At 36.3% G+C, this 15,053-nt stretch overlaps 1 protein-coding gene across 1 annotated transcript in view; it reads right to left on the bottom strand.

Moving 5' to 3' along the window:
* MIB1 (MIB E3 ubiquitin protein ligase 1) overlaps positions 1 to 15,053 on the bottom strand; it is a 155,774-nt gene that overhangs the window by 21,057 nt on the left and 119,664 nt on the right. The window contains exons 13-15 of the mRNA XM_066353422.1: positions 7,877 to 8,009; positions 3,500 to 3,586; positions 1,224 to 1,385 (exon numbers count right to left, since the gene is read on the bottom strand). Of these exons, the coding sequence (XP_066209519.1) occupies positions 1,224 to 1,385; positions 3,500 to 3,586; positions 7,877 to 8,009 (382 nt within the window). The remainder of the gene's footprint in view (positions 1 to 1,223; positions 1,386 to 3,499; positions 3,587 to 7,876; positions 8,010 to 15,053) is intronic.

Genomic DNA, 15,053 nt, shown 5'->3' on the forward strand with positions numbered 1-15,053 from the left:
GACACACCTAAGATTTTAAGGAGGAAAATAACAAAAAAAAATTCTGAATCAAATGGTGTGCTAAAATATTTAAAAAAAATACCGTATTTTTCGCTCCCTAAGATGCACAAGCATCTCCCCCTCCACTTTTGGGGAGGAAAACGTGCATCTTAGGGAGTAAAAAATATGGTAAGTATAAATGAACATATATGAATAAGTATGTGTGTAGTATATACAAAAAATACATGTCTAGTAAGAACTTAAGGACTATATAAATATCTACTCCCCCTTCCCCTGTAGCTCCAATTTTCTCAGATATATAGTCTAAGGATTGGCACACTCTTCACCTCTACACTCTTAGAGATGGACAACCAATACTGGCCCAAATCAGGCAGATACCATCTCTCTGTATGATTCATTTCAGGGGTGAAACATAACCCAAATAAGGTCAATTAAGGCCAATAAAACAATAACAAGGCTTCTGACTGAGATATTAAAGAAATGGTACTTTCTTTTCTACTCAATTTGGTTCAGGAGCTGCTAGCAACCAACTTGAAACAACAAGGGAGAGATAGAAAAATACCAATACCTAGGAACTGGGCCAAGAAATGGAGAATGAGACAAATCAGATTCTGATATCATCTGAACTATTGATTCAAACATCTTATTTGAAAATAGTCATAGTTGTTAACATTTATGGAGTATCTACAATGAATCAAGAACTATGTTAAGTACTTTACATGAATTACCTAATTTAACCTTCACAACCTTAGAGAGGTACTTACTCCCTTACCCTCATTTTACAATGAAAAAAAAAATGATGCACACAGGAATTACAAGAATTTACCCATGGTCATACAGGAAGGCAGCAAATCTCAAACACTGGTCTCAGAACTCCTTTAGATTCTTAAAAATGATTCTAAAGTTCAAATGGAAAGATGAAGGACTCAGAATAGTCAAACAACTTGGAAAAGAAGAAGAAAAAAAATTTATACTACCTGACTTCAACACTGATTATAAAGCTGCAGTGATCAAGACAGTGGATTGACATCATACAGCTGAAGACACAGATCAAAAGAACAGGATATAGGATCCAGAAAGACTACACATATGGTTAATTGATTTTGGATAAAGGTACAACCGGTGATTCAGCACACAGATAGTCTTTTCAAGTAATGGCGCTGGAATAACTGGATATCCACAAGACTTCCAGTGGTACTGAATTAAAAATTATCTTTACTCACCGTGTTTTTGGATGGCTCCCAGGCAGCATCGACCTTCCCCACATCTTGCATGTCTTGGAGTTGACGTAGCTGAGACAAGGTGTGATGTCTCAGAGCTTCATGCAAAGGAGTATCCCCATCCTTATCCTGAATATCTAACTTGGCACCTGCACGAACCAAAAGCTAAAAGAGAAATACATCTTATTTTGCTAAAGTATTCTCACCCACAAGAAATTACAACATATCTAAAGTAATAGTGAGAGAGCCTAACTGAAGGAGTTGCCACTAAAGCTAATAATTTTTATATATTCTCTTGCTACTATTCTATACCTCTCTGGCTCTTTACAAATAGTGATGACTTATTCAACTATATTGAATTAAAGAAAACAGAAAGAACTAAGAACCAACACTGTTTAATTATTCTACTCTAAGATCAAGATAACTGAGAGAAATTTAGGACTTTTTTTCCTTTTAATTTCAGATATGTGAGGTGGGATATTTTAGGTACTTCCAATAAGATAAAATCATAATATTCAAAATTCTTCTATTATTTAAGGAAACAGGAAGAAGTTATTTTTTATTCCATTTTCTTTGCTCAATTTTTTCCAAACATATGGTCACAAAGGAAGTCCAAATATCATAAAGTAAGGATTTTTAGCAAAAGTAATTTTAAATAACAATAAATATCAAGTGTTTGCTGAACTATAACATAAAATGAAGAATTGATATATTTCAACAAATATTTTAAGTAGTAAATGTAACTTTTGAAGACTTTGCTTGCGGTGCTTTAACAATTTTCTTAATCCTTTCTAAAAATGCTACCCGAGTTTTAGAAAACCACACACATAGAAACCATTCTCAAGCATATGGTCTTACCTGTCTTGGCAAATTGTTTGTTTATTTTAACTTTGTTTCTAAAAGGTTACACAGAGTGGCATTCCAGGGCAGTATTTACCTGGAAAGCTTCTTCAAAGTGCTGCTAGTTCCCATCCCTAAAGTTCTGATTTGGTTGGTCTGGGGTGGGGCTCAAGAATTTACTTTTCTACTAAGGTTACATGTGATGCTGATACTGCTAAGAATCACTGCTCTACCACAAAATTTAAACAGATAATCTTTTAAATATTTTGTCTGGAATCACCAGATTAATAAAATAAGAATATTTATTTCAGTTATTTTAGAATCTGTGCAGTGACTGTCCAGCCAAAGCTTTTCATTATAGTTCAGTTTCAATTACATAAATTAAAAAGGAATGTACTTTTTAAAAATGAATTTGTACATTACTTTGAAATTCTCTGACTTAATATTCTGGGAATTTACAAATCTGGCAACAAAATTATAAAAACTTTGAGTATTAAGAGTTTTAAAACCTGGCCAGATAGCTTGATTGGTTTGAGCATTGTTCCAAAGCACAGGGGTTGCCAGTTCGATCCCCGATCAGGGCACAAACAGGAACAGATTATTGTTCTTGTTTCTCTCTCTCTCACTAAAATCAGTAAACAAAAAAAATTTTTTTATATCAGTTTTAAGATATTACTTACTGTAAATTTAAACTGACATAAAATAGCCTAAATTCACAAATTTTATATGTAACTATGCCTTTTGAGAAATCTAACAATGCATTACTTAAATTTTCAAAACATTCTAGAAATCTGTCTGGTTAAAATACAGTGTGTCCGTAAATCATGGTGCACTTTTGACCGGTCACAGGAAAGCAACAAAAGATGATAGAAATGTGAAATCTGCACCAAATAAAAGGAAAACCCTCCCAGTTTCTGTAGGATGATGTGGCAGCATGTGCACATGCACAGATGATGACGTAACACCATATATACAACGGAGCAGCCCACAGCCATGCCAGTTGAGATGCGGATGGTACAGAGGAAAGTTCAGTGTGTTCTGTGGCTCGCTAAATTCAAATCCGTGACCAAAGTGCAACGTGAATATCGGCGCATTTATAACAAAGTGCCACCACATAGGAATAACATTACTCAGTGGGATTACTCAGTTGAAGGAAACCGGCAGTTTGGTGGAGAAACCTGTTCTGGTAGGCCATCAGTGACGACTCTGTAGAGGCTATATGGGATAGCTACCTAAGGAGCCCTAAAAAATCTGTGCGTGAGCCCACATCGAACTGCACTGAATAGGTATGAAACTAGGCGAGTTTTCCTTTTATTTGGTGCAGATTTCACATTTCTATCGTCTTTTGTTGCTTTCCTGTGACCGGTCAAAAGTGCACCATGACTTTACGAACACACTGTACAATAGTAAACTCAGATTCATATTAGTAAACACTTTACCCTAACAATCTGGGTGTGCTGTCGTTCAACAGCCAGGTGTAGGGCCGTTTGTTGGTTCACATTCTGGATATCCAAGTTTGCATTACCCTGAAAAAGAACAACAAAGTTTTTACATAGTTAACACTCAACAACAGTGAAAAACACTAAAACTGTAACTCTTTGTGAGGAGTAAAACTGGATTCTGTTGACCACTTTCCACTCCTCTAGCTGTGAGAACATTGTTCTCATGTGGTGTCAGTTGCAGGTAATATAGGAAGAATTAAAAGGGCAACAAACTTTTTCAAGTAGAACAGCAAGTTAGAAAGTAATTTGTAACTTCATATAAGAACAGCTGAAGGACCAAGTAAACTACGGAGTCAAACATAGCTCCTTATCCACCTCCAGTACAGAGCAATGGAGGATAATCATAGCCTTTTAACTGTAAATATTTCCAGAAAAGCTTTATTAATGAGGCTTCATGTTGGATTTAAATATACTTTTTTTTTTTAAAGAGAAAGACAGACAGGAAAAGGGAGAGATGAGAAGCATCAACTCATAGTAGCATCACTTTTTAGTTGTTCATTGATTGCTTCTCATATGTGCCTTGACCAGGGGCTCGAGCCAAGATAGCAACCCCTTGCTCAAGCCAGGGACCTTGGGCTCAAGCCAGCAACCATGGGATCATGCTGACAATCCCACACTCAAGTTGGCAGCCTCAGGGTTTTGAACCTGAGACCTCAGCACCCCAGGTCACTGCTCTATCCACTGTGCCACCACCATCCAGGCTGTATTTACCTATTCTTTAATAATTTACTAAGATCACTTTCTCTTGCTGCATAACTGAGCTCTTCCTCCTTCAGTGAAAAGGAACTTTGCTTGAGGGTGAGCAGATAACATTTAGTTAGTACATACAAATACTTATAAAGGAAGAGCAGAGTGTACCAACAGAGTTCTGGGATAGCTAAAGACTATATGACAACAGCCAAAGCCAAAGACAGAGGAAAGGGACTGAGAAGCAAAAGAAATGAACTTGGTGTCAGGGGACCTATTTTCAAGTGCTATCACTTACAAGCTTTACGAAATGAATTTAAGCAAGCATTATCCCATTTCATGCCTATTTTCTCAGCTTCAAAATAGTAATAGTACAACCTATATCACAGGGTTAATGTGAAGATTAAAAAAAGTAATATGTATTACTGTCTAGCACAATGGTGGTATAATAAAGAAAGGAAATTAAGAAAAGGGCTGCAGGTTCAAAAGACAAACTTTATCATTCTGTCTATGTCTTAGAACCATTCATGCTCTCTGATACCCAGCTGTGCCCTTGCTTGGAGCATCAGAGCTGAACTCCAGTAATGCTCTGACACCATCTGGAAGATGGAATTTCTGGTTTTTTATTTATGTTTCTTTCAGTGAAATCATGAAGTACCTAACCTCAACTTACTTTCTATCATGTCTGTTTTCATATAAAAACAGAAAGTGAGAAACTTCAAGTTTCCTGAACTTTTCCACCCTTTAGATTTTCTAAAGTAGTTTGCATTGTATGGACATATCATGATTTGTTTATCCAGGCACCAGCTGATGAACATTTGGCTTGCTTTCAGGTTGGGACTATTATAAATATAAAGCTGCTATAGATATTTAATGTAAGTATGTGTGTGGAAATCCCAGAAGTGGGATTGCTGGGTTGTATAATGAGTAAGTGTTTAACTTCATTAGAAACTGCCAAATTGTTTTTAAAAAATGGCTGCTTTGCAAAAACACCAGTAATGTTTGTGTATTCTAACTAGAGCCACACCCTAGACAACACTTGGTTCTTTTGGCCTTTTTCATTTCAGCCACTGTAGTTTTTTTTGTTTGTTTTGTTTGTTTTTTACAGGGACAGAGAGAGAGTCAGAGAGAGGGACAGATAGGGACAGACAGGAACAGAGAGGGATGAGAAGCATCAATCTTCAGTTTTTTGTTGCAACACCTTCGTTGTTCATTGACTGCTCTCTAATATGTGCCTTGATCGCGGGCCTTCAGCAGACTGAGTAATCCCTCCCTTGAGCCAGCGACCTTGGGTCCAAGCTGGTGAGGTTTTTTTTTGTTTGTTTGTTTGTTTGTTTGCTCAAGCCAGATGAGCCTGCGCTCAAGCTGGTGACCTCGGGGTCTGGAACCTGGGTCCTCTGCCTCCCAGTCCTCCGCTCTATCCATTGCGCCACCACCTGGTCAGGCTAGCCACTGTAGTTTCTTATTGGTAATATCTCAATATGATTATAATTTGTTTTCCTAATGACCAATGGTAATTTAAGTAGTGTCACAAGATGTGTGGTCAATATAAAAAAAAATGTATTTCTATACACTAACATACAATTAGAAAGTGAAAATTTTAAAATATAATTTACAAAGCATCAAAAAGTTAATGATAAATCTAATACGTGCAAGAGTGATCAAACTCCCAAAAGATTTTAAATAGAAACTAATAATTGATTCTAACAATCTGATTCTAAAATATATTTACGGACATTTAAAAGATCTAGCATATTAAAGCAATTCTGAGAAAGAAATACAAAGTTGGAGAACTTACCCTAACTGATTTCAAGTCTTAGTATAAATCAATAATAACTAAGTCCATGTGGTACTAGCTTAAGGTCTGCCATTTGGATTAGGATGAACAAAGAACATCATAATTAACAATACTTCTAAGATAATTAATTTTAATAATAAAGGCTTAAAATGGGCAAAGGAAAGGTAGTTTAACTTTTGAACTATTTCTTTATGTAAACTACTATAGTTTATGGAGGGTCTATCTTATGATATAGGACTTAATTATACATAATGTACTATCTCCTAAATTTTTCTGCAGCTTCATCTTCTTAACTCAACTGGAAGTTCCTAGAAGTCAAAGATCACAGAATATTCTTTGATAACTTCAGTACTTTTATATGACATATACTTGCTTGAACCATTTTTAAAATTTGCTGAAATCATAAAACTGCAATAAATAGGTTTCCCAAAATTTCAATCATAAAAAGGTAAGTCATCTTGGCCCTGGTCAGGTACTCAGTGGATAGAGCATTGTCACAGTGTACCAAAGTTCAATCCCAGGTCAGAGCACATATGAGAATCAACCAATGAGTGCACAACTATATGAAACAACTAAGTGGAACGAGCTGATGCTTCTCTCTCTCTCTCTCTCTCTTTCCCTCCCTTGCTCCCCCCCCTCAAATCAACGAAAAAAAATTTTTTAAGACTTTAATTCATTTTAGAGAGGAGAAAGAGAGAGAAGGGGGGAGGAGCAGGAAGCATCAACTCCCATATGTGTCTTGACCAGGCAAGCCTTGGGTTTCAAACGTGCAATCTCAGCAGTCTAGGTCAACACTTTATCCACTGTACCACCACAGGTCAGGTGCTCAATAGAAAGTTAAAATGTAGTACAATAATCCATTGCATGACCTTGGATGGGAACACAGCTAACAAGAAAAGAATGTTTTGCCAAGAGAATTGTTTTGTGATTTGAAGGCGAGTTACTGAAACAAGTCTATGTGACTGAAAGTGGTTGCTGGACTCTCTTCTCAGTAAAATATTCTCATAAGATTTTACTGTTTCCTTCAAGGCTATTTCTTGAGATAAAAGAAAGGAATGTTGTGGGAACCATAGAAGCAGTAACAGTTAATGCCTTTTAATATTGTATTGTTATTAAGCTATCATGCAGATGTATTCCATGTATCTTTAAGTAAAGGTTATGCTTGATGCTATGCCAATTTCTAAGTAAACAAGCTCTTTGAAATCTTGTGAATAAAAACAGGACACAGCGCAAACTCAGTGCTATTTGCCTGAGCGAGCGGTGGTCCTTTGCTAGTTCACAAACATTCTGTCTGCTGATCTCTCTCTCTGAGCCCCCGACTCAGAACATTAAAATTTTTTAAAAAGTTACATCTGAGATAAATGAAATGACTAAAGTGAGTGTGCACTCACACTCAGCCAGATTCCTGAGCTCCAGCAGTAATTATGAGCTGGCTCCTCAAACTCTGACTGCAGCCTGATGTTTTTTTACCTGATAGCAAATGGCCACACAAGCTTAGGTATCAATATGATGTTCTTGGTCCTGTGGCTGACTGATCTTTACACAACAGTGGCACTGATTCTGGGAAACCCCTTTGAGTTGATGCTCATTTCATTGGGCCAATCCAGGAAGGAAGACTGTGCAGAGGGAATACTGGGCACTGAGGAACACGTACACACAGCCCTCCACTTAACAACCAGTGTTAGGCAGAAGGTTGAATGTGCACTATTTCTGAATTTGCATCCTCATAGGATTTTACTGTAACATACTAATAGGTAGTTGGTGAACTAATAAATCAATAAATGGAAAGGTTCTAAATTCGTTAACAATTATTGAATTGCTTTTCCTACCTGATGTACCAACAATTCAGCCACTTCCACATGATTATTAAGGGCAGCCAGATGCAAGGCAGTATAACCATCATCTTTCTTCTCATCCACAATCCATGGTCTTGGTAATTTAGATAGTAAAACACGCATTGCGCTGAAAGTCAAATTTATGTTATTTTGATATTTATATAATTTAATATTTAACTATTTGTTTGGGGGGAAAATATTCAAAAGTAACTTTTGAAGTCAAAAATATTCCTCTTTAAAGAAAATATAGAAGAAACAAACCAAATTCAATTTCTCTAAATTTCTAAGGAACAGTGTTTTGATATTTTAAGAGATAAACTGTCACTTACTAGAGAACAGAATCAAAATAGAATGGGAATGTTACAAAGAAGAAACATGAAAGACAAAAAATACCAAAGGGTTATTAAGAAGTACAACCTAATAAGGATATATGATTTTGATTTGTAGAATCTCTTAGGTTCAATTTAGATAGTATATGTTAATGAAAGAGTTAATAAAGAACAACCAAATAACAAAAATACCAATGTAGAAAAAATAGTAATAATTGAGACAAATTTTATGTGGCTGGCAGATTATCATTAAGTATGCAGAGCTATAAATCTATGTATTTAGTAGTGCTAAATCTAGTTGATGTCAAAACACAAAATGGGTCTTTATAATTTAATATTTAAAATTTAAAAATCAGTAACAAAGTATTTCCAAAATAAGAAAAACAAAGTTATCCTAAAGAGCACTAAAGAATAAATCATAAAAGAACATGAAAACTAATTATCCAATAAGTGATGCTTTTTAAAGAAGCTAGCCTATCCCCCAATAAGAAAAATAAAATTAGAAGCAGCTCTTCTTGTCATATTTCAGTAATTTTTCTTAACAGAAATGTTTTACATGGAAAATTCATAATATAATTCGAAAAAAAAAACTCCCTCAACATATTAATCCACTAATTATAACATAAGATAACTGCCCCACACCTAAAAAATGCAATAGACACAGGAAACAAAAGCTTTTAAAATTGTTCCAGTAGAGCAGTGGTAGTCAACCTGGTCCCTACCACTAGTGGGAGCTCCAGCTTTCATGGTGGGCGGTAGTAGAGCAACCAAAGTATAAAAAAAAAGACAGATTTAACTATAGTAAGTTTATTTATAAAGATTTATTCTGCCAAGCTTAGCGAAAATCCAACATGAAGTACTTGGTAAGTAATTATTATTATATGCTTTAACTCAGTGGTCCCCAAACCTTTTTTGGGCCACAGACCAGTTTAATGTCAGAAAATATTTTCACAGACCGGCCTTTAGGGTGGGTGACCAAGACAAGCGTCAAGAGTGAGTCTTAGATGGATGTAACGGAGGGAATCTGGTCATTTTTTAAAAATAAAGCATCATTCAGACTTAAATATAAGTAAAACGGAAATAATGTAAATTATTTATTCTTTCTCTGCGGACCAGTACCAAATGGCCCACTGACTAGTACCAGTCTGTGGCCTGGGGGTTGGGGACCACGCTTTAACTTGCTGTATGTAACTCTGCTTTATAAATTTATAAAGTTACTTCCCTATTTATAAATCACCTTTACCGTGGAACCGGTGGGCAGTTAGAAAATTTTACTACTAACAGAGATACAAAAGTGGGCAGTAGGTGTAAAAAAGTTGACTACCCCTGCAGTAGACTATAAAAGGTAAAGAAATAATATTAATATACTTATTACCTAGCCTGACCAGGCAGTGGCACAGTGGACAGAGCATCGGACTGGGATGCAGAGGACCCAGGTTCGAGACCCCGAGGTTGCCAGCTTGAGCACGGGCTCATCTGGTTTAAGCAAGGCTCACCAGCTTGGACCCAAGGTCGCTGGCTCGAGCAAGGGGTTACACGGTCTGCTATAGCCCCACAGTCAAGGTACATATGAGAAAGCAATCAATGAACAACTAAAGTGCCAAAACAAAAGATTGATGCTTCTCATCTCTCTCTGTTCCTGTCTGTCTGTCCCTATCTATCCCTCTCTCTGACTCTCTCTGTCTCTGTCAAAAAAAAAAACAAAAAAAAAACTTATTACCTAAGGTGATTTGAATAAAGAAATGTTATAAACACACAGAGAAATAGTCTAAAGATGCAGAATAAGAATATGGGTAAATGAAACTGTCAGTCTCTAATGAGACTAACTAAGGCCTAACACGACCCCAGACCATGTTTCCTTAATGGCAATGGTCCATGAATCTTGCATAGCAAGCCCATGAAGTCTGGAAACACACTTTGGAGGATCCAAGAACCTTGAAAACTACTCAAGTTTGAAAGTTTATAGCTCTTATTAGACTTTTCAACAGGTTTATGATCCAAAGTATATGAGAATTACAGCTTAAAGACACCTTTCAGTGGCTGTTACTGAAGTTACAATCAATGTGCTCACTTCATCAGCACATATACTAAAGTTACAACAGTGATTTAGGTGTGACAGACTTTGGAAATCTAAGGAAAACTATGGACTCTATCACAGAGAAATGCTCATAAACATCTTAACCTATTGCCTGACCAAGTGGTCACACAGTGGATAGAGCAAGACTGGGATGTGGAGGACCCAGGTTCAAAACCCTGAGGTCGCAGGCTTGAGCGCAGGGTCACTGGCTTGAGCATGGGATCACAGACATGACTTCATGGTCACTGGCTTGAGCCTAAAGGTCACTGGCTTGAAGCCCAAGGTCGCTGGCTTGAGCAAGGGATCACTTGCTCTGCTGCAGCCCCCAGGTCAAGGCACATAGGAGAAAGCAATAAATGAACAACTAAGGAGACTAGGAACCACAATTAAGAATTGATGCTTCTCATCCTAAGGAAAAAGAATGAAGCTGGGGGCATTACAATACCTGACTTTAAACTATATTATAGGGCCACAATAATCAAAACTGCATGGTATTGGCAGAAAAATAGACACGCAGACCAATGGAACAGAATAAAAAGCCCAGAAATAAAACCACATATGTATGGTCAAATAATCTTTGATAAAGGGGCCAACAACACAAAATGGAGAAAAGAAAGCCTCTTCAACAAATGGTGTTGGGAAAACTGGAAAGCCACATGCAAAAGAATGAAACTCGACTATAGCCTGTCCCCGTGTACTAAAATTAATTCAAAATGGATCAAAGACCTAAATATAAGACCTGAAACTATAAAGTACATAGAAGAAGACATAGGTACTAAACTCATGGACCTGGGTTTTAAAGAACATTTTATGAACGTGACTCCAATGGCAAGAGAAGTGAAGGCAAAGATAAATGAATGGGACTACATCAGAATAAAAAGTTTTTGCTCAGCAAGAGAAACTGATATCAAAATAAACAGACAGCCAACTAAATGGGAACTGGTATTTTCAAACAACAGCTCAGATAAGGGCCTAATATCCAAAATTTACAAAGAACTCATAAAACTCAACAACAAACAAACAAACAATCCAATAAAAAAATGGGAAGAGGACATGAACAGACACTTCTCCCAGGAAGAAATACAAATGGCCAACAGATATATGAAAAGATGCTCAGCTTCATTAGTTATTAGAGAAATGCAAATCAAAACTACAATGAGATACCACCTCACCCCTGTTAGATTAGCTATTATCAACAAGACGGGTAATAGCAAATGTTGGAGAGGCTGTGGAGAAAAAGGAACCCTCATACACTGTTGGTGGGAATGTAAAGTAGTACAACCATTATGGAGGAAAGTATGGTAGTTCCTCAAAAAACTGCAAATAGAACTACCTTATGACCCAGCAATCCCTCTACTGGGTATATACCCCAAAACCTCAGAATCATTGATACGTAAAGACACATGTAGCCCCATGTTCATTGCAGCACTGTTCACAGTGGCCAAGACATGGAAACAACCAAAAAACCCTTCAATAGAAGACTGGATAAAGAAGATGTGGCACATATACACTATGGAATACTACTCAGCCATAAGAAATGATGACATCAGATCATTTACAGCAAAATGGTGGGATCTTGATAACATTATACGGAGTGAAATAAGTAAATCAGAAAAAAACAAGAACTACATGATTCCATACATTGGTGGAACATAAAAACGAGACTAAGAGACATGGACAAGAGAGTGGTGGTTACCAGGGGTGGGGGGAGGGAGGACGCCGGAGGGAGGGAGGGAGAGAGTTAGAGGGAGGGGGAGGGGCACAGAGAAAACTAAACAGAGGGTGACAGAGGACAATCTGACTCTGGGTGAGGGGTATGCAACATAATTTAATGACAAGATAACCTAGACATGTTTTCTTTGAATATATGTACCCTGAATTATTAATGTAATCCCATTAACATTAATAAAAATTTATAAAAAAAAAAAAATGAATTGATGCTTCTCATCTCTCTGCCTTCCTGTCTGTCTGTCCCTATCTGACTCTCTCTCTGTCTCTGTCACACACATACAAAAAAGCTTAATCTATAAATTTGAATCTACAAACCCCTAAATCACATTCATGGACCTCATAAAAGCTAACATTTACAGCTTTAGATCACCTTCAGTAATTATAAGGATTCTAATTCTCATTCAGTAGATTAAAACAAAATACTGGGTATTCTGTAGACTTTGACTTAGATCCTAACGGGAAAAAGTACGAGTACAACATACTACTGAATGTACGGATTTGGCATAATCACACTTTTGTGCCATACATTACCTATTACACTACACATTTGTCTATATGAGAAACAATATAAGAGTTTTATGATTCTTGGACAGTTTTAAAGATGCAAGTATTAAATCATGTGAAAAAAGTTTAATCAAAAATAAAATGTGGTCCTGGCCAGGTGGTTCAGTGGATAAAGCATTATCCCACACACCAAGGTAGCAGGTTCACTCCCCGGTCAGGGTACATACAAGAAGCAATCAATGAGTGCACAACTAAATGGAACAAGCAGGTGGAACAGTGAGTTAGTTGATGCTTCTCTGTCTCTTGCTCTCTCTCCCAACCCCCTACTCTTCTCCACCTCTCTGTCAAATCAATGAAAAAAAACTTTTTAAATAAAACAAAATTTAATTATTAAAAATAATGTAAACATGTTACTAGTTTAAAGAAAAATTGTGATATAAATTAAGAAATTGAAGGAAAAGCTGTAAATTATTTGGTGAGGGGACAAAGAGATAAAATAGAATAAAGTAGAAGACAGTTCTACATTATAAGCTTTGTGGTGGTATTTGACCTAAATGTATATATATTTTAATCAAAAAAATTTTAAAACACTGAGATAATATTTAGGTTTTCTATATTAAAATCTTCTTAATTTGCAACTTTACCCTTTTAGGCAACATATATAAATGTGACAAGTTTTAAACTATAAAGTGTGATTCATATTAATCCCATGAAGTATTTATTAAGACATTATTAAACATTCTCTATATTACTGAAAAGTTGGTTCTTATGCAATCATAAGTGCATCGTAGTATTTACAACATCCTCACCATCTCTCCCATTCCAGTTTCAGAGTACGTTCCCACATCAAACTACCAAGAGCTCAAAGGAAGGAAAGGAAGAGGAGCGACTCCTCCTTTGAACATAAGGTCTCTGCTGAGGTGGGGCCATCACTTACTTGTTCTTCCAGTCTTGCATTTATTAAGTTAACAAGCTAGGGAGACTGAGGTCCCTTCAGAAAGAAGGACCAATGGCTCAGAAAGTAACTAACGTATTCAAACAAAAAATAAATTTGTATTCTTTAAAGTCTACTACCTTTCTGCTCTCTCATTTATTTCATCTTTTCACTTGTTCCACTCTCAGTATAATATGTATAACAATATGTAGAAGAACAGGGAAAGGTAGCAATTCCAAGGCTAACTAACTGTTGGAAGTGACAAAAATAATCCTAATTTCTTCTAGATCACAGTCTACAAAGTAAATTAAATCCTAATATTAAAATTCACATTTTTAGGGAGCAAGGTTTTATTGCAGAATAAATCTATTCTGTTAATTAGTTTCATTTACATACATGTAAATTATACTATATAAGAACCATATGAAGGCCCTGGCTTGTTGACTCAATGAATAGAGCGTCCACTCTGTGTGCGAACATTCTGGGTTTGATCCCTATTCAGGGCACACATGGGAAGCGACCACCTGCTTCTCTTCCACTCCCTCTTCCCCTTCTCTCTCTCTCTCTTTCACTTCTGCAGCCAGTGGCTCGATTGGTTCTGGCATCTACCCTGGGCGCTAAAAATAGTTCGGCTGATACAAGGATTGGCCCCAGACTGGGTTTGCCGGTGGATCCTTGTTGGAGTGGGAGTCTATCTCCCCTCCCCTTACTTAGAAAAAAAAAAAAAAGAATAACCAATAACTATATGGAAATATCTTTGTTTCTCTCACAATCCTGAGATTAAGAAGTAGGTCATAAAAATAAAAATAAAAATTGAACACAATTTGGTATTAATCTAAATGTCTCATTTTAAACTGATTAAATAAATTCTAATTCTAGCAAGCTATTTTAAAGAGAAATACATCAGTGACTACATCAGGTCAGACAACAATTAATGAAGTAAATATCAATAAAACATATAGATGACAAACAACTAAAGAAAAAAAGTTACAGAAGGCAAGATCCAGAAGTCCAACTGGGATAAAAATAATTTTAAAAAAAATAGAGAATCACCAGGATGTAATTGTAATTAAAAATATTAAATTATGTCTTTTTCTAAAAAATAATGTCTGGTTAAAAAGAGTGAGAAAACGGCTCCTATGAAGCCTGGAGACAAAAAAATTTGTCCGTGTATTGTCAACATTATCCACAGAGAAAGTTCCCAGACAAGTAACTCTAGTATTCTAATTTGCCCTCCAGTACAATCAGTAGAATGTTATCCATTTTCAATACATTATCATATGGAAATGTTGATGACACTGTCCATTAAGATCACCCAACCAACTGCCTTGCTCACCAATCAATTTCTAATTTTAATTTAGGTTTTCATAGATTTATTTTTTCCCCAGCAGAGAGAAAAAAAAAAAGCTACTGATCAGCTGTTGTGAATATTACCGTCCACTTAACAAGAATATTTCTTTCTGAAAATACATAGTACGTTGACATGCTGACTTATACACCAATGTGTTACAAGTTAGTATTATTCATCTCCAGTCTAATTACTTCTGGACCTGTAAAGCTGAGGTCCATACCCTGGCCCTATGAAGCCCCAACTAC

This window comes from Saccopteryx leptura, chromosome 11 (genome assembly GCF_036850995.1).
Source record: "Saccopteryx leptura isolate mSacLep1 chromosome 11, mSacLep1_pri_phased_curated, whole genome shotgun sequence".
Taxonomy (NCBI): domain Eukaryota; kingdom Metazoa; phylum Chordata; class Mammalia; order Chiroptera; family Emballonuridae; genus Saccopteryx; species Saccopteryx leptura.